Source organism: Malus sylvestris, chromosome 17 (assembly GCF_916048215.2).
Source record: "Malus sylvestris chromosome 17, drMalSylv7.2, whole genome shotgun sequence".
NCBI classification, from domain to species: Eukaryota; Viridiplantae; Streptophyta; class Magnoliopsida; order Rosales; family Rosaceae; genus Malus; species Malus sylvestris.
The window spans coordinates 15855861-15881478 of NC_062276.1; the positions used below are offsets into that span (position 1 = coordinate 15855861).

The 25618-nt window shown below is 39.2% G+C and overlaps 1 protein-coding gene and 1 pseudogene across 2 annotated transcripts; one reads left to right on the forward strand and one right to left on the reverse strand.

Moving 5' to 3' along the window:
• Positions 1 to 2315: 2315 nt before the first annotated feature.
• Positions 2316 to 3720, reverse strand: LOC126611841 (uncharacterized; annotated as a pseudogene).
• Positions 3721 to 10299: 6579 nt separating this feature from the next.
• On the forward strand, positions 10300 to 16569 carry LOC126611396 (uncharacterized). Of its 2 annotated transcripts, XM_050279674.1 has the most exons (15): positions 10300 to 10736; positions 10806 to 11078; positions 11592 to 11771; positions 11902 to 12037; positions 12162 to 12496; positions 13030 to 13159; positions 13302 to 13430; positions 13550 to 13594; positions 14112 to 14191; positions 14497 to 14593; positions 14703 to 14792; positions 15137 to 15190; positions 15964 to 16029; positions 16151 to 16298; positions 16414 to 16569. In XM_050279674.1, exons 1-15 carry the CDS (start codon positions 10345 to 10347, stop codon positions 16554 to 16556), a joined length of 2298 nt encoding a protein of 765 aa, XP_050135631.1. In that variant the 5' UTR covers positions 10300 to 10344; the 3' UTR covers positions 16557 to 16569. The 2 variants fall into 2 exon arrangements, 1 of the variants encoding a protein (XP_050135631.1); XR_007618826.1 differs by lacking the exon at positions 16414 to 16569 and having other exon boundaries at positions 15916 to 16029; positions 16151 to 16233.
• The last annotated feature ends 9049 nt before the right edge of the window (positions 16570 to 25618 follow it).

The window sequence follows — 25618 nt, forward strand, 5'->3', positions numbered from 1 at the left end:
GAGAGAGTCACGAGAGTGAGCCGCCGCTGATTCTGAGAAGTCTAGCCGTTCCGACAAACAAGCCCTCGGACATCAATCTCGAAAATTGCGCTTCTACTAATGGTTGCACCAAATCCATTGCCTTGATGGTGGTGAAGGTGTCGAAGTCGTCTTCCAATTTTTGCTGCAACTTGGAGGAGGAGGAGATGCTGTCGTTGGGGTCGACGAAGCCCCAGTCGGCGTCGTAGAGGACGCTGGTGGGTCGCACGTGGAGGGGCACGACAGAGTGGGAGGGCCGAAGATATCCTGATTGCATTTTTTTCTTCTGCAATAAATGATGGGCTCGTACGGACATCGAGGGTTGCAACCGCTGAGATGGTGGAAGATAGGCCGTGTATCCCTGGTGCAGTTGTTTTTAGACAAAGACCATCCGTTTCTTGAGACTCAGGGTCTTCAAAAGAGGAAATTATTGGAAAGATAGAGATTTGGTTTCTTGGGTTTTGCAGATCCACGGTGGACATTGTGGTGAGGTTTCACGGTGGTGAAATGAAAAAATGAAAGAGAATCGACATAGCTTTTCGTGTCGTTTCCCACAAACGGCGCCAAATGTTGATGCACAAAACCGGAGGTCTTAGAACAATGTAAATCCGACCGTGAATTTGCAAGTAATGTAAATAACACAAGATATATCGTGGTTCACCCCAAGGTTTGGGCTACGTCCACACTGATTGTATTGTATTTCTCTGAGAAGTGAGGGAGAGAGAGAGCTCTGAGAGTGAGAGCGTTGGGAGGGTGAGGAGCCTTAGGAATTGGCCTCTCCTAATTGTGAGGGTGAGGGGTCCTTTTATAGAATAATGACTCCTCACTTATTACATATTTGCCTCTTTCTTTATCACATAATTACATTTAAGTCCCTCAAGTATTTGTATGAGGTATAAATACGAGGCCCTAAATATGGTATAAACATATCTCATCGAAACTCAATAGCTCAAACTCATACATAAATCTATGTTAAAAAATATCTCAGTAAATGTAAAATTAATAAAGCATGATATTTCATAAAGCGTAAATCGGATTTACTCATAACGTTTCATAAAACGTAGTCATAAAATCATGCTTTCATGCTTTCATGTACGCTTTTCTAATAATTAAATCATGCATTTTGGAAGGGGTCCACTCACAGATACTTTGCTTTCGTGGACAGTGGCGCCTGCGACTTTTTCGGCAACCCATCTCGGCGCCTGCGACGGCGCGTGGGGGAACCCAAGCTCCCCCCTTAGGTTTTTCGACGTCCTGAATCCGTTTATGACGTCCATTTTCCTAAATTCAATCGTTTTAGTAGAGTTTTATTAATTGGTCCTTTTATGTGCTTAGGTGCGATTGTTAGCGACATTTTCGTCCTCCCTAGTTTGAATGGCTCTTCGGTTCGAGTTTAAAAGCTCTGCCCTAAATTTCAGCCGACATACGGCCTGAAACCGGGTCGACTCGACCCACAACCCTAAAACCCGATCCAAACCCAACTACCCGGCCTAAAATCAATAACCGGCCCAACCCAACAACCCAAAACCCGGATCTGACCCGACCCAAACGAATTCCCAGATTCCTTGGTTTACGCGTGGGGGTCGTCGTGGATGGCGATAGAGGCACGTGTGCTCCACCACCGGCCATGGCAGGTGCCCACGCGCTCATGGCGATAAGTACATTAAGAATAAACTAAGAAAATTACTAATACGTGTTTGGACGAGACGGTCAACAAAAGTCAACATCTATGCCTCCAGGGCATTTGGGTAATTTCATATGTTCGATACAATAAAATATTACAAATTTTGGATGGGTATCACAAAAGATGACATGAAAAAGAAGGTTAAGTTGACATGAACAAATGGATGTCAAATTTAAAGCTGCCTTCAAATTTGATTTTTACTATTTCCAAAGGCATTCCACTTGTACTTTATCTTAAATGCTAGCATATTTAAGTATTATTATATTATTTTTACATGAAAAAAAAAGCCCAACTTTTATTATTTTTGTTTTAAAAAACATAAATGAAGCAATAAATTTTGGCATATCGGGTGGAAGGAAAATATTGACAATATGTCAAATTGCCGAGTTAGCTATCAAATTGAAATTTGATGTTTTGAATTTGACGTCTCATTTGGAGATGTTTTTAGATGTTAGATTAATCGCCGACGGGATTCAAACTCACACCTTCATACAAGGACCCTTTATACCACTGTGATAAAGGATCACTTGAAAAAACAAAATCTAAATTGAAAAACCTAAACTAGTCAACATAATAGATAATGAAACACCCACTGAAAAAATCCATGATTTTTCTAATTTTACTTAATAAAAAAAACCAAATAAAAAGTAAATTACGAAAATCTCCCCATTCTTTTGTTGTATGCCTTCTTCAATAGAGTTTCACGTCCAAGAAACCGTTTCGAATTCTCAACCATCCAACCCTCAAAGCCACCCTCTTTCTCCTTCCTTAACCTAACCCCATTTCCAAAACTACCCCCACCTTTTTCCAAAATTCCCAACCTCTCATCCCTCCCCATCTTCTGTCTCACCCTCACCAGCCTCTCCCTCCGCCTCTCTCCGCCTTCCCCAAAAACCTCCCCCACCTTCTTCTCCTTCTCCGCCCTCTTTCATCATCCCTTTTCACTCCTCGGAATTCTTCACCCTTTTGACGTCCCCTAAAACTCGAAATTCACTCTGCTCCAACCAATTTTGTCCCTATTATCCCAATCGAACCTCTTGCTAATATTTAGCAACTCTAAAACTTTGCCAGTGCTAATAGAACTCCTCTGATTTCCGTTCAAGATGTTCTCTGCTAGCTCCCACTCGATTTAGTTCTGGTAAACGGCGTCGTTAAGGACCTGGTCGACAAGCTTCGCCCAGTCTTCGAAGTCACGAGTGTGGAAATTTTTGTAGACCTATTTGAGGTAGGATGAGGGGAGGGTGCCCATCATCTTTCCCTTGTGTTTCCGGAAGTCTATCGCTTTGTTTCTGGCAGGCGGCGACGGTGGTGTTGAGGTAGATAGGACGGTGATTTTGGGCTTTTGTGGGTTTGAAGGGAAAGAGAGGTTGAGGGTATGCGGCGATGTGTGGAAGTGTGAAGATGGAAGAGAGTGCTCAGAGTAATCATGGATGGTGGTGGAAGAGGATAAGGTAGAGAAGACAGAGTGTGAACAACGAACAAAAGTGTGTGAGCGTGCCTTTTGATCCCAACTAAACCAAAGTATTTTTAATGAGTAATAAAGTTACCAATTCACCCTTTGTCGTACAATGGTTAAAATTAACGCGGTGTGGTATCAAAACATGAAAAATAAAAGATTAATTGGATTTGGAAGTTGGAGGCCCCTCCAAAAATTCGAAACTTTTTATGGAAAGGAATCAAGGTTGCTATTGCTATGCAGCTGAACCTTTTTAAACAAAGGTGTGCTACGTCTTCCTTTTGTTTGATTTGCAATGAGTGCGAGGAGTCTGTAGAACATCTTCTGTTTTTTTTTTTTTTTTTTTTTTTGTCTCTGGGTTGATTTGGTATGGTTCGGTGGCCCCATGAATTACAAAGTTGATAAGAATTCTATTACTAATTTTAATGCTTGGCTCTTTAAAATGTTTAAGGAGAATTTTGGGGATAAGGTGGAGATGGCAAGAATTCAAACATTATTGGCCTTCGCATGTTGGCACATCTAGAAAACTCGATGTAAGTCTATTTTAAACATTAAACCTCATTCTCCTATGCAAACTGTTCAAGCCATTCAATGTGCTTATGATATGTTCATGATGGCAAAGGAAGAGAACACAATTTAGCGAGATGCAAGGCCTATTGTTCTGCGGGATAGTCTTTGGTCTCCACACCCTCCCAAATGGTAAAAATTAATGTTGATGCAAGTTGGAAAGTGGGGGCTTCAAAAAGTTATGTAGGTGTTGTCAAAAAGTTATGTGGATGTTTAAGGATTAGAAAAAAGGAAGTACATGCCTCCAGTGTAGCAGTTACCGAGGCTTTGGCGGTTCTAGAAGGGTGTCGTTTGGCTTAACAAAACAACTATTCTTAAATTATGGTTGAATCTAATTGCAAGCAAATTATTTCTTATTTAAATGGTGGTGCTGAAAATTGCAGCTGAAAGATATACCCTATTTGAAGTCGCATACGGCAATTGGGGTGTTTCTTTCTCAACTGCGTGTGGTCCTGGGTGTCAAGATCGGGGAATGAAGTGGCGAACTTTGTCGCTAGATTTCATGGAGCATAGATGAGCGATTTCGTCTGGGTCATTGACCCCCATCTTCGTTGGTGAAAATTTTGAATAAAGATGGATTACCATGTCTTCCTTGTTAGTCAGGGTTGTTGAGGGATGGGGAAGATGTGGTAGCCTTGTTTGGCAACGTCTTTTATATTCCCCTACTCGCTTGTTTGTGTTTTGTTGGTTAGGTGTTTCTGGCTTTCTTTGTTTGTGGTGGTTGTTGCCTTGGAATGAATTTTCCTTTTCTCTAAAATAATAATAATAAAAATCTTAAAATGTTTGGGGAACAATATCGAAGCTTACATGAGTTGTTTACCAATTAGAAATCAATTTTTTTGTCTGAAACTAGTACCGTACCCTATACCATGCTTAAATGATCCATGTTTAATTTGACAAAAACAATTATCCATGTTTAAGTCTTAAACTTATCTAATTATAAAATTCGGTGTTTCAAATAATACTACAAAAGTTGATGAACGCATGAGAATGTATGCTTGAATTTTTACTCTCTCTTTAGGGTTGGCTCTGAGAATTTAAGGGTGCTAGGCGAGTTTCAAAGTGGGGCCCTAAAGTTCTTTGATCCCCGATTCTAAGGCTGGGCACAGGCCAGGCCCAATTTTGAAAGGACCGGACTGAACCCGGGTTTAAAAGAGACGGATCAGGCTAGGTCGGGGACAACATTTTCTAATATAGGAACCAGACTTAACCCGGCCTGGTCCACGGGTCCTTTGGTTTTTTTTTTTTTTTTGTGAAAAAAAACCTAAAATTTGCATAGAGAGTCATCTGAAGATTAAATCAATATACAAAATATCTGAGAGTCTGAGAGACAAGAACAATGTAATCAGCTTCATTCTTCAAAACTCAGTACAATCATAATAATCATACCTTACTCAAACAACATGACATATTATTATCATAAAGTACAAAGTTAACTTCCGTTAGTAAGTCTGATTTGAAAGGAAAGCCATAACTAATCAATTGTTGACTTGCACAATAGTGGAAACCACCACCGTTGATCGTAGTTAAAGTTAATCAAGAAAGCATTAAGTACTTACATATGTTGGGTTCCAAAGAAGAAGACTAGTACTTTCTTCCAATCAGCAGAGTAGCCCCACTTCTCTAGTTTACTTACTTGCAGCCAGAAAATCAACTTGATAATCACTCACACAAAACATAAAAAGAGACACAATTTTCTGCATTCACTGTTGGGAATCACAGAAAACAAGTCTAGTACCGAAAGCATGTGAAGAATAAAAAATCAATGCAGTGGTTGCACTTTCATAGCCACTGTGCACGAGAATCACAGGTAAATAAGATTAAAGGAGCTTCAACCCCCTGATAGGAAATAAATAAACTTTTTCCCAATCTAATTGCTGAAAAATGAAGCATCACATCGAACTCCCATTTCCACATGCATCGAAAAAGAATACGAGAATCCTAATTTCAAAAGGATAATACAGAAATCTAAGGCACCTATGCATTTCCACTTTCATTTAACACTTCCAAATACCAAGATTAAAGTAAAATAACAAAATCCTAAACAACAGAAATTGCAAAGCCGAAATATTTACTCAATGAAATTAACCAAAGAAAGAAACTCAAAATTTCAAATCCAGAAATCCAAGCCAACACAGTAACAAACTAACTAAGCTTGCAGAAAAACACAAAAACCCTAATTAGAGCATATTCCTTAACTGGGTAACCGTCTTCACTCAGCATACATCCTAAATAAATCGATAGTCGACCAAGTAAAAGAAGCAAGTAGCTATTAAATGTTGTTTATTCACTGTGGAAAATTTTCATATAGGAGCTAATCATGTAAAAGTATGAACCACAAGAAACTGAATACGTATATAGCTCTTGACCTGCATCGATTATAGCCCTTTGCCCCTCCCTCCCATAACCCCAACACCCACGAAAATAAATACCTAATACCCATTACCTAATTGGAGGGCAAATTAACCTAGTAAAATCAACACCCATGAAAATTCTCGATACTCATCAATCTACAAATTCTAATTTAAAAAACCCTAAAATCCCTACACCATAAATTCACATTAATAACAAAACCCTAATTCAAAATTACCAAAATTTTAGAGGGTCATTGACGGTGATGATGGGGTAATGGTGGTTGCGATGACGGTGGTGTTGTTGAAGAGGAGAGAATCAAGGTTCTAGGACCTAGGTTCTCTGGGTCCTGGGATGTCGTCGAGGAGAATGGCTGAATGGGTGGTGCCGTTGTGTTGGTCGTGGCGGCGGTGATGAGCTGGGTTCTCTGGGATGTCGTCGGAGTTGGGGGAGTGATGGATGGTGAAGAGGTGGGAGTGAGACTGATTCTGGAAACCTGGACTCAGGATGACTAGGGTAGAAACTAACGGTTCACATTGGATGATAGGTTATCATTCAATCTTGACCGTTCATTATAATTAGAAACGGGTCTGTTTAGGGCCCCTTTTTTTCTAGGGTTTAGGACTCGGCTTACCCTGTTAATGACACTGGCCCGCCCCGCTCCGTTTATTTTCTAAAACATTTAGAATTGGCCCATACCAACCCCGAACCTAGATTGCCCGCCCGACCCGTGGTTCCTCTACCCGTTTGCCACCCCTACCCAATTCTTTATACATTGATGAGCGGATCAGAGTTGGAATGTGAGATCGGCAGTGGAAGAGGAATTGGATGGATCATGTCGAACAATGGAGACAGAGACTACAGTAGAAGTTTCCAGATTATATTGTGTAGCTTTTGGGCCACATATGTTGATTGACTCATTTTGTGTTTTATTTTGTTTTTGGCCCATCTTTTGTTTGTTTATATGTTTACTTTGGGCCTTTAGTTAGCTTGTATATATGTTTTGGTTGGTTGGTAATAAAAAGTAACTTTTACCAAAAAAAAAAATATATATATATATATATACACACACACACACAAAATGAGGCTTTGGATACGGTCCTTATCTATGAATATTCTTTGATTGAAACCTTGTTGGTTTTTAATTTTTGATTAAGGTCCCTGAAATTAATGTGATAATTTATTTCTATGTACATTACTATATTTTTTAAATTAAAAATTAGAAATTTTAGTTGTTTATATAAATGAGATTTTAAATAAAAAACCATAATTTGTGGGATTAAAAATATTAAAATATAAATATACTATCGTGTGTGTGTGTATAAACATGGGTACATTCATCAAAATTAACCAAAACATTATTGTATCAAAACATGGGTACATTCTTCAAAATCACAAAAAAAAAAAAAAAAAAAAAAATTAGGCTTAATAACATTAGTAAATTTCTTTGATTAAACTTGACATGGATACATTTTAAAATCAAAGAAAAAAGAATGTACCCATATAAGTTTAAAAATGGATTAGAAAAAAATTGAATAGATTTTATATAAAAATAAAATTGTACATTTTACATATAACAAATTGGTATATTTAAGAATGAGTACATTTTAAGATTAAAAAGTTTTACATGAATGGGTACATATAATTAGCATGGGTACATTTAGCAAAATAAAAAGTACAAATAAAAAACAATATATGGGTACAAATACAAATAAATTTAAAAAAAATATGGAGTAGCAAAAAGAAATTAATATATGGATACAAATTAAAACCGAAAAGAAAATTGGTACGAATTAAAAAAGAATTACAAATTAAAAACTAAAACTAAAATTATATGATAAAAAATTTAGTCATAAATATAAATATACTAATTGTAACATTTTTAACATTAAATGAATATATTTAGAAATAAAAAAATATTTTATTATTGAAATAATTAATGATGTCATTAATACCCAAGGACTATGATCAAAAATTGAAAAAGAATAGGATTTTAATAATGGAGTAGCAAAAGGAAGGATGAGAACCTATTTTCTTCATACAAAAATTACTTAATTATTACACGTCTCACGTTTTTAGATACAAATGTACTAAATGTTTGCAGTCAAGAGTCTAGTATTGAGAGTGAAGAATAATAAAACTTGATGATCAAGAGAGTAAAGAACAATATAACTTGATTGATGAGTATAATAAATTCAACAACGCCAATTGTTTGTCTTGTGTTTTTTCTAAAATCAACATCACATTAATGAATCGAATATTAAAATAATCCATTGTGATAAATTATTAAAAACCAAAATATAAATTCAAAGTTTTGATTACCTTAAAGTACAATCTTCAAAACCATATGATAGTTAATTTAAACATTCAATAAAAGTGGAGAGATTGGGAAGCCAAACATTTCAACTACACAAACAAATGAACTGTGATATTTCATACTTTGTTTGTGTTTATATGTTATTTACAGGATATAAAATTTTTTGAGGGCCCCTCCGAAGTGGGGCCTCTAGGCGGACGCCTACATGGACTACCCTCAGGGCCGGGTTTGTATCTCTTGTCCAATAAATCTTCACGTAATACTAAAGAGACTAAATTTTCAAATCAAATTTGCAAATCAAATGATTCGTCATTGATAAAAAATAAGCACGTTAATCGATACTTAATTAATAATATAAGAGGTTTTCTAACTTTAATCCTTGAAGAAGATTGAAATTTAAAATAAACCTGGTGTTAGATTACATATTGATTATAGTCCATTGATGTGTCCTTAATTTAAAATAATTAATGTGTATTTCATTCAATGTCTCCCATTAAATATTTAAATTTATTAATATACACAGTTAAATTTATTTTTTGACCAAACAAAAGTTTTTTTAATTTATTAATTCTATTTAACATTCTTCAAACTTGAAAAACTCATTTAATGTATCTAAATGTTATTACTGACATGTATGTACCGAAATGTATATATCCAAATATATGGACCGAAATGTATCATATTAAACTAATGTACCTAAATGTGTGTATCGAAATGTATGTACCCAAATGTATGCACCGAAATTTATTATATTAAACTAATGTACCTAAATGTGTGTATCGAAATATATTATATTGAATTAATGTACCTAAATCTTTGTATCGAAATGTATGTATTGAAATGTATGTACCTAAATGTATGCACCAAAATGTATTATAACGAATTTAATGTACCTAAATGAAGAAGACAATGTGACATCTCACATCGCCCAGGGGAGTGGATCCTGTAAGCCTTATTTGTATATTCTCATCTTTACCTAGCACAAGGCATTTTGGGAGCTCACTGGCTTCGGGTTCCGTAGGAACTCCAAAGTTAAGCGAGAAGAGGGCGAGAGCACTCCCATGATGGGTGACCCACTGGGAAGTTGCTTGTGAGTTTCCAGAAACAAAACCGTGAAGGTGTGCTTGGGGCCTAAAGCGGACAATATCGTGCTACGGTGGAGGTCGGGCCCGGGAAGTGGTCCCGCCCGGGCCGGGATGTGACAATTTGGTATCAGAGCCAATCTCTGGCCGGAAGTGTGCCGAGGACGTCGGGCCCCTAAGGGGGGTGGATTGTGACATCCCACATCGCCCAGGGGAATGGATCTTGTAAACCTTATATGTATATTCTCATTTTTACCTAGCACGAGGCTTTTTGAGAGCTCATTGACTTCGGGTTCCCTAGGAACTCCGAAGTTAAGCGAGAAGAGGGCGAGAGCACTCCCATGATGGGTGACCTACTGGGAAGTTGCTCGTGAGTTCCCATAAACAAAACCGTGAGGGTGTGCTCGGGGCCCAAAGCGGACAATATTGTGCTACGGCGAAGGTCGGGCCCGGGAAGTGGTCTCGCCCGAGCCGGGATGCGACAGACAAAGTATATCGAAATATATTGTAAAACAAAAGTTAGTTTATCTAAATATTTACAACAAGATATATTATGAAGAATGAAATGAAAATTATGATTATAATGACATAAAATTAGTACATTAAAATTAGAAAGAAAAAAAGAAATAATTAAAACACCAAAATATAATTAATAAATGATTAAAATTAGATTTTGATGTTACTCATGACATGAGTCATGATTTTAGTCTAAAAATCAATCTATACCGAGGAGTAAAATGAAGATTCAGATGGGGGTATTTTTGGAAGATGGGTTGGGTACTGTTATGTATTTTCCTTATCGTATATACGTGGGGTTGGCAGTGGCACACTGCTCTGCTGCTCTCTCGACCTCCTTTGCTTTGCGATCATGTCAGCTTCTTGGCACGCTCTCACCGGCCTCGGAGCTCTCTCCGTAACCGCAAAACAGCGCCGTCTAATTCCTTCACCACCATCAGTTGCTCACTGCTCTCTCGCCAGCTTCCAGGAACTGTCGACGGAGCCTCCGCGAATCCAAACCACCGGCGCCGCTATAAGCTTGAAAGACGCCCGCAAGACCGAGAAGCAAAACGACGTCGTTCCCGATCATAACCAAGGCGAAGAAGAAGAAGAAGACCATGGAATTTCCAAAATCCCGGTCCCCAGGCAGAAGTACATCCCCGTTCCCAAGGCCGAGCTTCTCGACGGCGTCGTTTTGAACTTGTTCAAGGACAGCAACGGCGAAGACGACGATGAATTGCAGAGCTTTCTTCTTCTCTCTTCGTAAGCCCCAATCGAACGACGTCGTTTGGGACATTTTGAACATTCAATGAAAAGCTGTTTGCTTTGCAGGTGCTTGGACTCCATTCTTCACGCCGAGCACAAGGGAATTTTGGAAGAAATGCGAGCTGATTATTTCAAATCGAATTCCGCGGAGAACAAGCAAAATGGTGATTTGGTTGATGGGCAGAGCTCGGATTCTGCTAATGGGAGTGTCATCAATGGAGTTGAGAGCATTGAGGCAAATGAGGATGAAAAAAATGAAGGTGGAAATGCAATGCCGCAGTTAGATTATGTTTTGGAGTTGCGAAAACTCTTGGGTTCTCCGGCTAAGAACGTTGAGAGGTGATCCAGTTGCTCTACAAGTCAAGTTTTCTTCTGTTTTATGATTTTATAAACAAATTTGCAATTTAGAAACTTATACAGCAGAAGTTAGGAGCTTAGAAAACCTTCAATGTTAGAGGGATAATCCTTAGTGCTGCCGGTTTATAATACATTTGCTCTAAGATCGGGTTGAAGTTGTATATGTGGGTACGTATAATGCATATGCTTGTAATTTGTTACAACGTATTCTAGTCAATTTCAATTGTATCAGCAGAGAACTCTTTATCTCATTTCATGGTATGAAATCAACTGTTATTAGGGAAATAGGACAAAGATGGTAGTTTTTCATTGTCCATGTTGCTTTACAAGGTCAGTAACTTTTGGGGTAAAAGTTTGACAAGATTGAAAGAATGATGGTATAACCTTTAAGAGGCTGGCACAGTGTATGTTTATGTTTTATTTTACTTTTAGTTGTTGTTCAGACTCATGTATGGAAGCCCTTGACATCCTATGCAATCTTTTCTTGTGCTGTAGAGTTGCTGTTTCCACTCGTTTCCAGCGTTCTTTCATGCAACTTCTTAATGATGCTCAGTTTGAAGAACTATCCGAAAGGGATTTAATGCTGACTTCTGCATTGAACACAGATTATCTCCTTACTTTGCCCATATATGTTGACTGGAAGAAGGCATCTGAGTCCAATGCAATTATATTCAGGTGAGTATATTTTTAGGCTCAGTCCTCTGTTTTCATTTTTATATTAACCTTTGATCACTGAACAATTAATTTATATGACCATTTTTTATTTAGCCGACCACTTTCAAGTTAATGTCAATTCCTCTTTCAGGCGAGGATATGCAACAGAGAGGGAGAAGGGTCTACTACTTGTAGAAAAACTGGAGTACATACAGTCCAAAATTCTACAGGGAACCTTCTTCATCGTATCAAAACCGTTGGCGAAATTTGGGAGCTGGATAGTTGAGGTCATTGTGTTTTTCAGAACAAAGGCTGCCTTCATCCTGGGGCAGCATCCTTCAGGTTTCTGTTCCTTTTCTCAGTTTCTTTATATTTAGTTTGACATGTTTTTTCTCTCTTGCTTTATGACAGGCATTCCAAGTTGCTTGCGAAACACCAGAAGTACAAGACTTGACTAAAAGAATGAAGCTTTGGATAAAGGAATTGTCTGTTTTCCAGCAAGCATTTCGTTATAGCGAACAAACTTTTGATGATCTACTGGGAGTAGAGCAACTATCAAATAAAGACCTCCCAATTTGGCTGGCGGCACAGAGGGCAGTATCTCGTTATGAAGGACGTTTATCTTCAGTTGGACCCCGTGGAAGGCTCCTAAAGAAGTTGCTTTCATGGATTGGACTTATTTCCCCTACACCAGAAACACCATTTGAGTTGGATGGCGATACTAATGATTCTGACCCTTATGCAAGGTTTTTTCCAATACCTTTTACTTCTTCACATTTCATCATACTTTATCCATGTTTTTTCTATTTCCAGCTGTTTTCTTCTTTTCATCTAATTCAAAGAGAAAATATTGAAATTAACTAACTAAAAGAATTAACAAGTATTAATATTCTTGATCAAATGAATTCAAGCTGAACGTCATGGTGTTGATCTCTCAAAGTTTGATTTGTTTTGTGTCTTCAACTATGTATAATTGAATACTGTGTTGTAACTTGTACTAGGTCTAAGGATCCTCTTTCAGCCCAAAAACCTAAAAATTATTATACAACCAGTTATGTCACACAAGAAATGATTATAGCAGTGATTGTGCAGTAAAGATTAGTCTTGAAGAATTCACGTGGAAGTTAAACGTTACTTGATTGGCCAAAGAAACTGATTGGTGGTGTAATGTCATTTTAACAAGTGATTTTACATTTTTAACTGATTGAATTGCTTTTATATGCATCGATATTGTAGTTGGAACTTTATTGGTCAGCTAATAGTAATATTGCTTCCTCAGGCCGATCTTCTTATCAAGGATATCACTTAGTGACATATGGAGGCCTGCTACTAGGAAATACTGTGGAAATGATATTTGGAAAATGCTAAAAACTTCTGTTTCTATTCTCTTCTCACAGTCCATCCTCCAGGTATTGCTCATATATAGTTTAATTTACTTCCTTATTACCTATTTCGTATAAGCAAAGTTTCTGCGCTTATTAGTATTTCTGTTACTTGTGGATATGCATGTTACAAGGTTATGGTAATAGTATATGGTGTTTTGGAAATCAGGAGGCAGCATTTCAAGAATTAATTTTGCTTTATACCCAAGAAGTAGATGGCAGGAATGCTGACTACAATGCTACTGTTCCATCGTTGCAGTTAAAGATTTATGAGAAAATTCCCATTCCGGATCTACCAGTAAATACTTCTGTCTCAATTTTAAAGTTCATCCATTGTAATTTTCATTTCTTCTAGCATATGGTCTTGTAATTTTTTCTGTGCCTGCCTATGGTATTCTCATTTGTTTCACTTTGTAGGTTATCTTTCCCCACAAAAAGCTATCTTTCCGTATCATAGACACGGTATGTTTATCTTTGCTACATGCTAACAATTATGTAGCTTAGTGGATCCATAATTTGCTGAAGTATCTCTCCTCTCCTCACCTGATTCTGAGTATCATTTTATTAAATTTTGACTTCCTTTTTTATTTCTTTTTTTTTTTTCATTTTTTCCACTTGCTAGTCCTTTACTAATAATTTTGACTTATTTTTTTACCACTCGCTAGTCCTTTACTAATAAACATTTTGAAAACTTAATGAATGTTTTTGTCAGCTTGTTTTTGGTTGCTATGACTTATCTACGCATCTTATCACATAAAGAATGCTTAAAATTATTTAGTTGGTTGTTTATGGTTTTGTCACCCTTGGAGCCAAATCCCACTTCCTTCTTGTGGAGTGTCGATGAATTGAATTCTAGTCACTTTGGTTCTGTATAATTTGACTGATGAATTAGGAGAAAAATGAGTAGGATCTGTCTGATTATTGAACAAAGCCCTTTCAGATTTTGAGCCTCATTTCCGTGTACTGTTTTAACTTGCAGGTGCGCTTGGACATCGCCTCAATACTAGGGCTTTCGGCATTCTTCATAAACTACAAATTTTTTAATGTCTTATCTTCCCCGTATGTATTCTCTTTGTTTTTAACTTTTCAAGTAGTTTGTATGGCTAGATCTCTCTCTCTCTCTCTCTCTCTCTCTCTCTCTTTTTATGGGTGGGTGTGTGGACATTCCCTTGTTCAAAGTACTTGTTTCCTCTTTTTGTTTTTTTGTTTACATGTTCAAGAACAATTGGTACATCATTATGTTCTATACTCTTGAAGGCTGTGCATATTTTAAAGCAGTACATTTAGGGCATTATATGCCTTTTCTTCCAAGTTAAATTTCTTTGTAATTGTCATGAACATATCCTAGTTTAATCTAATACCAGGTCAGCAATAGTTCTTGATGTGGTTGCAATCAGCGCTCTTATAATTTATGTGTCCCGTGTGGTTTTGGGATACAAACAAACGTGGGATAGGTATCAAGTGAGTCAACTATATCTTTGGTTCAAATTTGTACAGTTACATAGTTCTAAATGCTAACTCATTCTGAGGTACTTAAGTAGTGATCTACTAAAAGAGTTTTTCGTTACAGCTTCTAGTCAACACGACGCTTTATGAGAAAACCTTGGCAAGTGGATTTGGCTCAGTTCATTTTCTTCTGGATGCTTCTGAACAACAACAAGTATGAAACTATTTCAATTATTTGAGGTCGCTGGATATGTAGGGAGAAGGGTACATTAAGGCGAGAAAATAGCAGCTTAGAGATTATAAGGTTTCATTTACTGGGAATTCAATGAGTTTTACACAAGTTAGGGAGAACTTCCTAAATATCAAAAGCAAAACAATGACAATGTTAAAAACAATAAGTTGCATTCTGTAAATTAAACCAGAAAACAGCTTAAATCAGTTGCCTCATTCAGTCAGCTGCTGTACTAAATGGTTTAGTCACATGTTAGGTTAGGTCCTGCTGTTAGATTGGTATCCTGTACTTTCCCTACATGACGTCCTTTGCTATACTTTTTGCAGTACAAGGAGGCCATTTTGGCATATGCAATCCTTCTCAAAGCAAACAAGGGGAAGGTTTGATCTCACTGCCAAACTTGAGTGCTATGCTTTCTATGCATGTTAGAATTAAATTTACTCTTCACTATGATCTTTGTTCATTAAATCGACTTCTATGCTTGCTTCTTATAAATTATCACCCTTACATATTTTTGTTGAAAGTACACTACTACTATTGTTCTCTTAAACTCATGTAGAATGAATCTATATGAACATTATATTGTTGATGAATCGGAAAAACATAGGCAGCAAAGAATAACAGCAGGCTGTAACAAGGCTTGTGAGTACACTGAGTAGCATAGCTGAATAATAAGTGAAAAAATCGGTAGTGGTATGGATAAGGAAATCAAAAGATAGCTGAGAATGATGAGCGTGTGCAGAAAGAGAACAAGGTGCTTTCTGCTTATCATGTTCATAGTCGAACATTTTGATCCTAATTGATTTTTTTTGCTGATAATGCCATTGCCGTTATAGAATGTCTGCCTAGGAGGCACATAGAGCAATGGTTTAAACTAATATGATCATTCAAGGTCTTACAAAAATTGATGTCTACAATGAAGCTAGTCTTTCTAGTTTCCACTAAAAAAAAATCTACTTGCTGACCTGCTAAGATTCATGGGGCAAAGTTCTTGTCATAATTGTGAGTTTGAGAGGGCCAGATGTATCTGTACAAGCTCTGGTTTTTGGTTTAAACATATATTTTCTTGAACTCGATCTGAAGTTTGGTATGTTTCTTGCTTTAGGCATTTCTTTAGCTGCACGAAGCACCAATATTTTTTCTATGACTGCAGCTCACGTGTCGCCAGAGTGTTGGAGACGACTGCGAAAGATTTATGTATGATGTGTTTAAACTAAAGGTAAAACACCAAAGTCCGTTACACGTCAATTTTACTTTATTGTAGGGGTGGACCGTGGAGGCAGTGCCTCCCACTGTCTGTGCTTCCAGTGATTGTTGGCTTGAACTTTAAACTCATGCAGGTTGAAATGCCAGTTGACAAGGCAGTTGCTACATTATTAAGGCTGGGGTTAGCTACAGAAACTCCTATTGACGGAAGGATTAGTTTGGAGGCCATTTCCTGTTCAAAGGCACACAATTCCCTGAAAGAGCGTTGGAATAGTTTGCTCGGTTAATATTTCTTATTGCTGGTTTGCATTCACGGGAAGCTTATAGAAATTATGTCGAGTAATTGTATAGGTTATATTACATCAAAAGGTGTAAAAGTTTCATTTCTTGTTTGAAGGTAGAAACAGGGAATGTTGTCAGGAGAAAACCAGGATCAAATATATTCAAGAGGACAGGAATTCATTACGCGTTCGAGGTTACGATGGAATATACCTCTTTTGCTACTTTTCGGCACTCCATGATCACGTCGAATCCTTATGAAAACGAATCCAGAACAAAATCGCGCTAAAGCTAGGGCGTCACCCGTAAGTGGCGCGCTGTGTGGCCCGAGCACAGTGATAAGTGAGCAAGGGTCGCTGTATCTCCATCGGCACCCGGATGCAGTGTTAAATGAGCAAGGGGGCCATAGAAACTTCTTTTCGAACGACTCCACTCAAAGTTGTTTGGGAGCATATGCTCCTATCAACTTTACCCGAGACACACAAAAGAAGTACTTTGATCCTATTAGACGGGGGAGGGTGAAGAAGCTAGGACAGAAGGGTAGAGTTCAAGAGAGCAAAATGCGTTTAGGAACGTGGAATATAGGAACCTTAACGGGAAAATCTATGGAAGTAGTGGAAGTTATGGTGAGGAGAAGGATAAATATTATGTGCCTACAAGAAACTAAGTGGGTTGGTAGTAAGGCAAAGGATCTAGAAAACTCAGGGTTTAAACTTTGGTATTCGGGCACAAATAGAACGAGAAACGGTGTTGGCATCATCGTGGACAAGACCTTGGTACAAGATGTTGTAGATGTCAAGAGGGTAGGAGATAGAATCATGGCAATCAAGATTGTAATAGGACAATAACTTATCAATGTGATTAGTGCGTACGCACCTCAAGTAGGGTTGGATACGAGTTCGAAGGAGAAATTTTGGGAAGACCTTGGAGACTTGGTGCAAGGAATTGCTCAGACGGAGAAGTTATTTATAGGAGGAGATTTAAATGGACACGTGGGCAGGGAGACATGCAACTATGGAGGTTTTCATGGTGGCCATGGTTTTGGGGAGAGAAACGAGGATGGGGAAGCCATCTTGGATTTTGCAATGGCATATGATCTCTTCTTAGCCAACACCTTCTTTAAGAAGAGAGAAGAACATGTGATCACCTACAAGAGTGGGTCGTCAAAAACACAAATAGATTTTCTTCTAATGAGGAAAGGGGATCGTATAATTTGTAAGGATTGCAAAGTTATACCAGGAGAGAGCGTGGCTAATCAACATCGCTTATTGGTGATGGATGTACATATCAAAAGAGTAAGACAAAAGAACAAGACTTGGAAGTGCCCAAGGACTAGATGGTGGAATCTAAAAGAAGAAAAACAAGCCATTTTCAAAGAGAAGGTAATCACCCAATGTGTGTGGGATAGAGAGGGGGAAGCTAGCCAAATGTGGGATTCCATGGCTAGTTGTATCCGAAAAGTAGCAAAAGAGGTATTAGGAGAGTCCAAGGGCTTTGCCCCACACCAAAAGGAATCTTGGTGGTGGAATGAGGAGGTACAAACAAAGGTGAAGGCTAAGAAGGAATGTTGTAAAGCCTTATACAAGGAGAGGACCGATGAAAATGGTGAAAGGTATAGAAAAGCGAAGCAAGAGGCGAAGAAAGCTGTTAGAGAAGCTAAGTTAGCGGCTTACGACGATATGTATAAACGACTAGATACCAAAGAAGGAGAGTTGGATATCTATAAACTATCTAGAGCAAGGGAAAAGAAGACAAGGGACCTAAACCAAGTGAGGTGCATCAAGGATGAGGATGGAAAGGTTCTTGCTACAGAGAACGCGGTTAAAGACAGATGGAGAGGTTATTTTCATAATCTTTTCAATGAAGGACATGAAATGAGTGCTTCTTTAGGGGAGTTAAGTAACTCAGAAGAGTGTAGAAACTACTCTTTTTATCGTCGAATCCGGAAGGAAGAAGTGGTTGTAGCTTTGAAAAAGATGAAGCATAAAAAAGCAATAGGCCCAGACGATATACCAATCGAAGTGTGGAAACTTTTGGGAGAGACAGGTATAACATGGCTCACTGACCTTTTCAATAGGATTTTGAAAACGAAGAAGATGCCAAATGAGTGGCGAACGAGCACTTTGGTGCCTATCTACAAGAATAAGGGCGACGTACAAAATTGCATGAACTATAAGGGTATTAAGCTAATGAGTCATACAATGAAGCTCTGGGAGAGAGTCATTGAGCATAGATTGAGGCAAGAGACACGGGTTTCGGACAACCAATTCGGGTTCATGCCAGGGCGCTCAACCATGGAGGCAATCTATCTCTTACGAAGATTGATGGAAAGATATAGAGATGGGAAAAAGGATTTACACATGGTCTTTATAGATTTGGAAAAAGCGTATGATAGGGTCCCAAGAGACATTCTTTGGAGGATTTTAGAGAAGAAAGGAGTACGAGTAGCATATATCCAAGCTATAAAGGATATGTATGAAGGAGCAAAGACTGCCGTAAGAACTCATGAAGGACAAACCGAAAGCTTTCCCATAACTGTAGGATTACATCAAAGCTCATCCTTAAGTCCTTACCTTTTTGCGTTGGTAATGGATGAGTTAACAGGAAATATTCAAGATGATATTCCTTGGTGTATGCTTTTCGCAGACGATATAGTGTTGATAGATGAAACTCAGGAAGGGGTAAATGCAAAGTTTAACCTTTGGAGAGAAGTGTTGGAATCTAAAGGTCTTCGCCTAAGCCGATCAAAGACAGAATATATGGAGTGCAAGTTCAGTGCAAATGGAGGCCAAAACGAGTTAGGGGTGAGGATCGGAGATCAAGAAATACCAAAGAGCGACCGTTTTCGTTACCTAGGATCTATCTTGCAAAAGAACGGAGAATTAGATGGAGATCTCAACCATAGAATACAAGCTGGATGGATGAAGTGGAAGAGTGCATCCGGCGTGTTATGTGACCGCCGTATGCCACTGAAGCTCAAGGGAAAATTTTATAGGACGGCAATAAGGCTGGCGATGCTGTATGGCACAGAATGTTGGGCGGTGAAACATCAACACGTACACAAAATGGGTGTAGCGGAGATGAGGATGCTTCGTTGGATGTGTGGGCACACGAGAAAGGATAAGATTAGGAATGAGGATATCCGGGGTAAAGTAGGAGTAGCCGAAATTGAAGGAAAGATGAGAGAAAATCGGTTACGGTGGTTTGGACATGTGCAAAGAAGGCCTACTGACGCTCCGATTAGAAGATGCGACTATGAGACAGAGGTTCAGGGTCGAAGGGGTAGAGGAAGACCTAGGAAAACTTTGGAAGAGACTCTAAGAAAAGACTTAGAGTACTTGGATCTAACGAAGGACATGACACAGGATCGAGCACAATGACGTTCTAAGATTCATATAGCCGATCCCACTCAGTGACTTGGATTTTCCAAGTCTCAAATCGAGAAGTTTTCCTCACTCGGAAAATTAAGGGAACACTACCCCAACCTACATGCTCCACTCAGAAAGCTTCAACATACAAGCTTCAACAAAAGAAAATTCAAAGAACTTAGCGAAGAAGGTTTTTGTGTTTTTAACACAGTACGTTAAAATGAAGGAAAGCTTATTTATTGATATCCCCGATAAGCTACAAATATGTACATATACATGAGTCAAAATAAACACACAAGAGGGAGCCTTCACAAAGGTTGCTTAGGAGAAGACTCAGCAGTCGGTAGAGCCCCAGAAAGAGAAGGCACCGGAGGGGGATCATTTGGAGCCTCAGTACTGGACAGAACCCTAGAAGGAGGAGGCATCAGAGGTTGATCATTTGGAGCTTCATTACGCGGTACAGCCCCAGAAGACGAAGGCAATAAATGCCTTTGGAACAAACCCACAAATCTCTGATGATCAAGTAAAACCTGACCATCAGTTTCCTTCATCTGGTCAAGCTTCCTCTTCATGTTTGTAGCATAGTTATGTGCGAGCCGGTGCAACTGTTTATTCTCATGCTTGAGCCCTCTAATCTCCTATTTGAGACTCATCACTTCAGCCGCCAATGATTCAACTTGGCGGGTTCGAGCAAATAGGCGTTGGGCCATATTAGACACAGAACCTGCACACTGAACACTGAGAGCCAGCGAATCCTTAACAGCTAACTCATCAGACCGTTTGGAAAGTAGTCTGTTATCTTTGGGAGTGAGAAGGTTCCTGGCCACCACCGCAGCGGTCATATCATTCTTCATCACGGAATCCCCAATGGTAAGAGGACCAGTAGGGGAGACGAAGGATGGGCGCCATATGTTGTCTGGAGAAGGCAGGGCTGCCTCTTCAACAAGGTTCAAGTCAAAACGACGGTCGGAGGGGCCAGACATTTTCAAAGGTGTTGAAGAGAGAAGAGGTCGGACAAATCAAGATCTTAGAAGTGCAAGAATGAAGCTTCTACTGGTGGAGATTCAAGTGTGCTTTGGAACTTAATGTCAGCCCCTATAAAAATCTGCACTCGACGGAGCTTCAGAAATCGAAGAGGCGCCTGCTCAGAAATCGAAGAGGCGTTTGCTTTCTCAAAAGCTGGGCTGCTTAGAGATCACGAGGGTTGATCTCAGAAATCGAAGAGGCGTTTGCTTTCTCAAAAGTTGGGCTGCTCAAAGACCACGAAGGCCGATCTCAGAAATCGAAGAGGCGCTCGCTTTCTCAAAAGCTGGGCTACCCAGCGACCACGAGGGCCGATCTCAGAAATCGAAGAGGCACCTACTTTTCCAGCCTTGTCAGCACCTGTCACACGCACACTCAGCTTTGCGAAAATTATGGGCATTCTGTCGAAGACTTCTGGGGAAGTAGAAAACACATGAATCTTACTGTTCAATCACCCACTTCCCACACGCAACAATAGCTCATGGGTACGACAGATAACTTTGCCAAAGTTCTCTGCCAAAGTTGAGCACGTGAAGCTTGCAGCTCCCACTACATCGCTCTGACCAAGAAGGGTAAAAGAATAGCAAAGAAACAGCACTAACAAAGTTTAGACACATAAATTTTGAAGGTCTAGCTACCATATTATTACCCACAAGGGTAAAGGAACAGTACCACTGCTGGATAATTGGAAAGTCCCTGTGTGTCAACCTCTGTGCTTTGTGGCAAGGTAGACTAGCAAACATGCCCAACCTTTACTCATATTCGAGAAAACACTCCCAACAAGATTGCTTGCTCCAAAATCGAAGAGGCACCGTCCTCCGAATCTCGAGAGCCAGACTCCCAACATGACTACTTTCTCAAAATCGAAGAGAGGGTAAAGGAACAGTACCATTGCTGGATAATTGGAAAGTCCCTGTGTGTCAACCTTTGTGCTTCGTGGCAAGGTAGACTAGCAAACATGCCCAACCTTTACTCACATTCGAGACAACATTCCCAACAAAATTGCTTGCTCCAAAATCGAAGAGGCACCGCCCTCCGAATCTCGAGAGCCAGACTCCCAACATGATTACTTCCTCAAAAATCGAAGAGACACTGCTCTCCGAATCTCGAGAGCCAGACCCCCAGCATGATTGCTTTCTAAAAAATCGAAGAGGCATCGTTCTCCGAATCTCGAGAGCCAGATACCACAGACCACTTTTTTCAAAGTGCTCTGACAGAGTTAAAACATGTGAAACTGGCAGCTCCCACTACCGTGCTATGACCAAGCAGGGTAAAGGAATAGCATTACTACTTGTTGTTAGGGAGACTCCTATATATGTCGACCTCCATCCCCAACGGACAGGCAGACCTGCAAAAATGCTCAACCCTTCATCATATCTGAGAGGGCACTCCCAACGAAGCCTTTCGAAATATTCAGCTTTCTTTCCCCCCGATAATACCTCTGCAAACAAGCTATACTAGAGCAAGAATATCTTATATCATCAGGGTTAAAAGCAAGAGTATCCCATATCATGCTTTTTCCCTGTCTTTTCCTTGGAATCAAGCTTCCAGCCAGGAACTGACTGCCTGGAACCCCTTACCTGATTACTTACCTGGCATTGCTCTCGAGTACTCATCTTCAACATCTTATGTCTCCAGGGAAGATTCCGCATCTGCTTGAGGAACAGATAGGGCAAGTGCGAAGGATACAAGGAAGCATGTGGAGACAAGCGTAACAGCACACGTGCCGATACATCCATTACTCTATCAAAAGCAAAAGTATCCCATATCAGCAGGGTGGAACGTATTCCAGATTTGATGGAATTGTTTTGACCCTCAAATTCTTCAGTCGACCTTATACTCTGGAGGAAACCAGAAAACCCTTCAGCTCAGTTCAAGAATAAGCCTGTGGAAAGTTACTTCTTCAAAAGCAAAAGTATCTCATATCATCTCTTCTCATTTTTCTTCTCTTTATCCTTCATGCTGCTGCAAGATGGGGAGAAGGTGAACAATCAGTCGGAGCTCTGATTGCTTACCTTGTCTGTCACCTCTTTCAGCAGACCCCCTAGCTCGGCGACTTGGGGGACTCCTACTACATGGTTTGTATCGCGCTTGACCAAGCCTGAAACTACAAGTAAGCTTCAAGTGAAATTGATACATTACCTTGTGCATCTCCACCAGTTAAAGATACCACCCCTGGATGGAGGAAGAGTACTTCCAGAGAAGTTGCCACATCTACCTATGAGACAGATAAGGCAAGTCAAGACGACACCACACTTCGATACTTAGAAGTTTCGTGATTACGAGATCATTCTCCCATAATATTTCCTAATGTCATTTGTACTAAATCATTCACTTGTACTCACTAAAGGAGAGCTTGAACCTATGTACTTGTGTAAACCCTTCACAATTAATGAGAACTCTTCTATTCCGTGGACGTAGCCAATCTGGGTGAACCACGTACATCTTGTGTTTGCTTTCCTATCTCTATCCATTTATATACTTATCCACACTCATGACCGGAGCAATCTAGCGAAGATCACAAAAAGCGACCGTTTTCGCTACCTAGGATCTATCTTGCAAGAGAACGGAGAATTAGATGGAGATCTCAACCATAGAATACGAGCTGGATGGATGAAGTGTAAGAGTGCATCCGGCGTGTTGTGTGACCGTCGTAGGCCACTGAAGCTCAAGGGAAAATTTTATAGGACGACAATAAGGCCAGCGATGTTGTATGGCACAGAATGTTGGGCGGTGAAGCATCAACACGTACACAAAATGGGTGTAGCGGAGATGAGGATACTTCGTGGGATGTGTGGGCACACGAGAAAGGATAAGATTGGGAATGAGGATATCCGAGGTAAAGTAGGAGTAGCCGAAATTGTAGGAAAGATGAGAGAAAATCGGCTCCGGTGATTTGGACATGTGCAAAGAAGGCCGACTGACGCTCCGGTTCGAAGATGTGACTACGGGACAGAGGTTCAGGACCGAAGGGGTAGAGGAAGACCTAGGAAAACTTTGGAAGAGACTCTAAGAAAAGACTTAGAGTACTTGGATCTAACGGAGGACATGACACAAAACCGAGCGCAATGGCGTTCTAGGATTCATATAGCCGACCCCACTTAGTGGGAAAAGGTTTTGTTGTTGTATCGTATACTACTTTTGCAACATATCATATAACTTCTGGTGATAGCTGGCAGTGCTGGAATGAAGCTTCGATTGTAGGTTTTTCTTTCGCTTGCGAAACGCTTTGATCCGAGTACAAAAGGAAAACGAAATATTGTGATGGCTATGGCTCTACTACTCTCTCTCTCTCTGAGTGAAGACATTAAATTATGCGTTCCAGTTCGAGATTAGAACCAAACCCAAACATAACGTGAATGTAATGCTGTTCCTGGCGACCACAAGGTTCTACTCTACGCGATATTTGATAGTGTATTGGCAATGCCAATATGGTATAATATATCCGAAAGAGTCATTGAAAGATTTATTTGTCACTCCAATTTTCTATGGGAGACATTATTAATTTTGTATAACTTGAAGTACAAGAAAAGTACCTTTCTTTGATTTTTTTCTTGAACAATATTCAAGCCCAATTGGTCACTTAGTACAACGATTCCTCTTCGCTTGTAAGTGAGAGGTCTTATATTCGATTCTCGCCAAATGCAAGTTTGAACCACATTATTACTAGTCCATTATGAGGCTAAGTCCACTCCGTCCTCTTAGTGTGGATAATATCGTTTGTTAAAATATATATATATATATATATATATATATATATATATATATATATATATATATATATATATATATATATATATATATATATATATATATATATTCAAGCCCAAACGTAGTTTATAAATAGTCAGGCCCTAACGCAAAACCTTAAATTGCTGATCATAGGCAAAAAGTCGAGAAATGGGAGAAGGCTAACAGAATGTCCTTGTTGGTGATGAAGAGAACCATGGGCGAGTCAGTGAGGGGCAACATTGCAACATGTGACAAAGCTAAGGACTTCTTGGATGCAGTGGGGACAAAGTTTAGGGAGTCCAAGAAGGCTGAGATGGGAGATTTGATGACAACCTTGACATCTCTCAAGCTAGATGAGAACAAAAGTGTGAAGGAGCATATCCTCAAAATGGTGGAAACTGCTACCAAGCTTAAGGACCTAGAGGTGCCAGTGGATGATGCATTTGTTATGCACATGGAGCACAATTCCCTGCTTCCCAAGTTTAATTGAAAGTTTCTTACAACACAAAAAAAAAAAAAGTGGACTATGGATGAACTGATCCCTATTTGTGCGCATGAGGAAGCACGAATCAAGACGACTGAAATTTATGGTGCTATGAACTTCGTTCATGCTGATAAGGGTAAAAAGGTTGCATATCATGTTGGTAAGGTCCTTAAAACTGACTCTCCTTCTCCAACTGCAATACATGCATCCTCCTTTAATGGACCTGTGACACATAAGGAGAATTTGAACTACGTAAAATGCTATTTTTGCAAGAAATATGGTCACATGAAGAAATATTGTAATAAAATGAAGTTTTGGAAAACAAACAAAGATAAAAAATTTGTCAATGTCTTTGTGTGTTTTGAAATTAATCTTGTTGAAGTCCCTCCAAATTCTTAGTGGTATGACACTGGTTGTTCGGTTCATATCACCAATTCCTTGCAGGGGTTCACAAGAGGAACTACAACAACAAGAAATGAAGTTTTTCAAGTCTATGTTAGCAATGGAAATAAACTGGTTGTGGAATCAATAGGCAACCTCAAGCTAAAGCTGTCTACAGGGACGAAGCTAGAAATATGTAAGAATGGAGGCATCTTCAAACAACAAGATACAATTAAAAAACTAAAGAATTTATTGCACAAAACACTTATATAGTAATCTATAAAGTTTTTCATACAACATCTTACAATATTCCTCAACGTGTTTTCATGTTTTGA

Bases quoted from the DNA above. Each gene is read 5' to 3' on its own strand.
- LOC126611396 (XM_050279674.1), top strand. From the start codon at position 10,345: ATGTCAGCTTCTTGGCACGCTCTCACCGGCCTCGGAGCTCTCTCCGTA. The intron at 11,079-11,591 runs GTGATCCAGTTG...CTTGTGCTGTAG, and splicing joins CCGGCTAAGAACGTTGAGAG to AGTTGCTGTTTCCACTCGTT. The intron at 12,038-12,161 runs GTCATTGTGTTT...GCTTTATGACAG, and splicing joins TTGGGAGCTGGATAGTTGAG to GCATTCCAAGTTGCTTGCGA.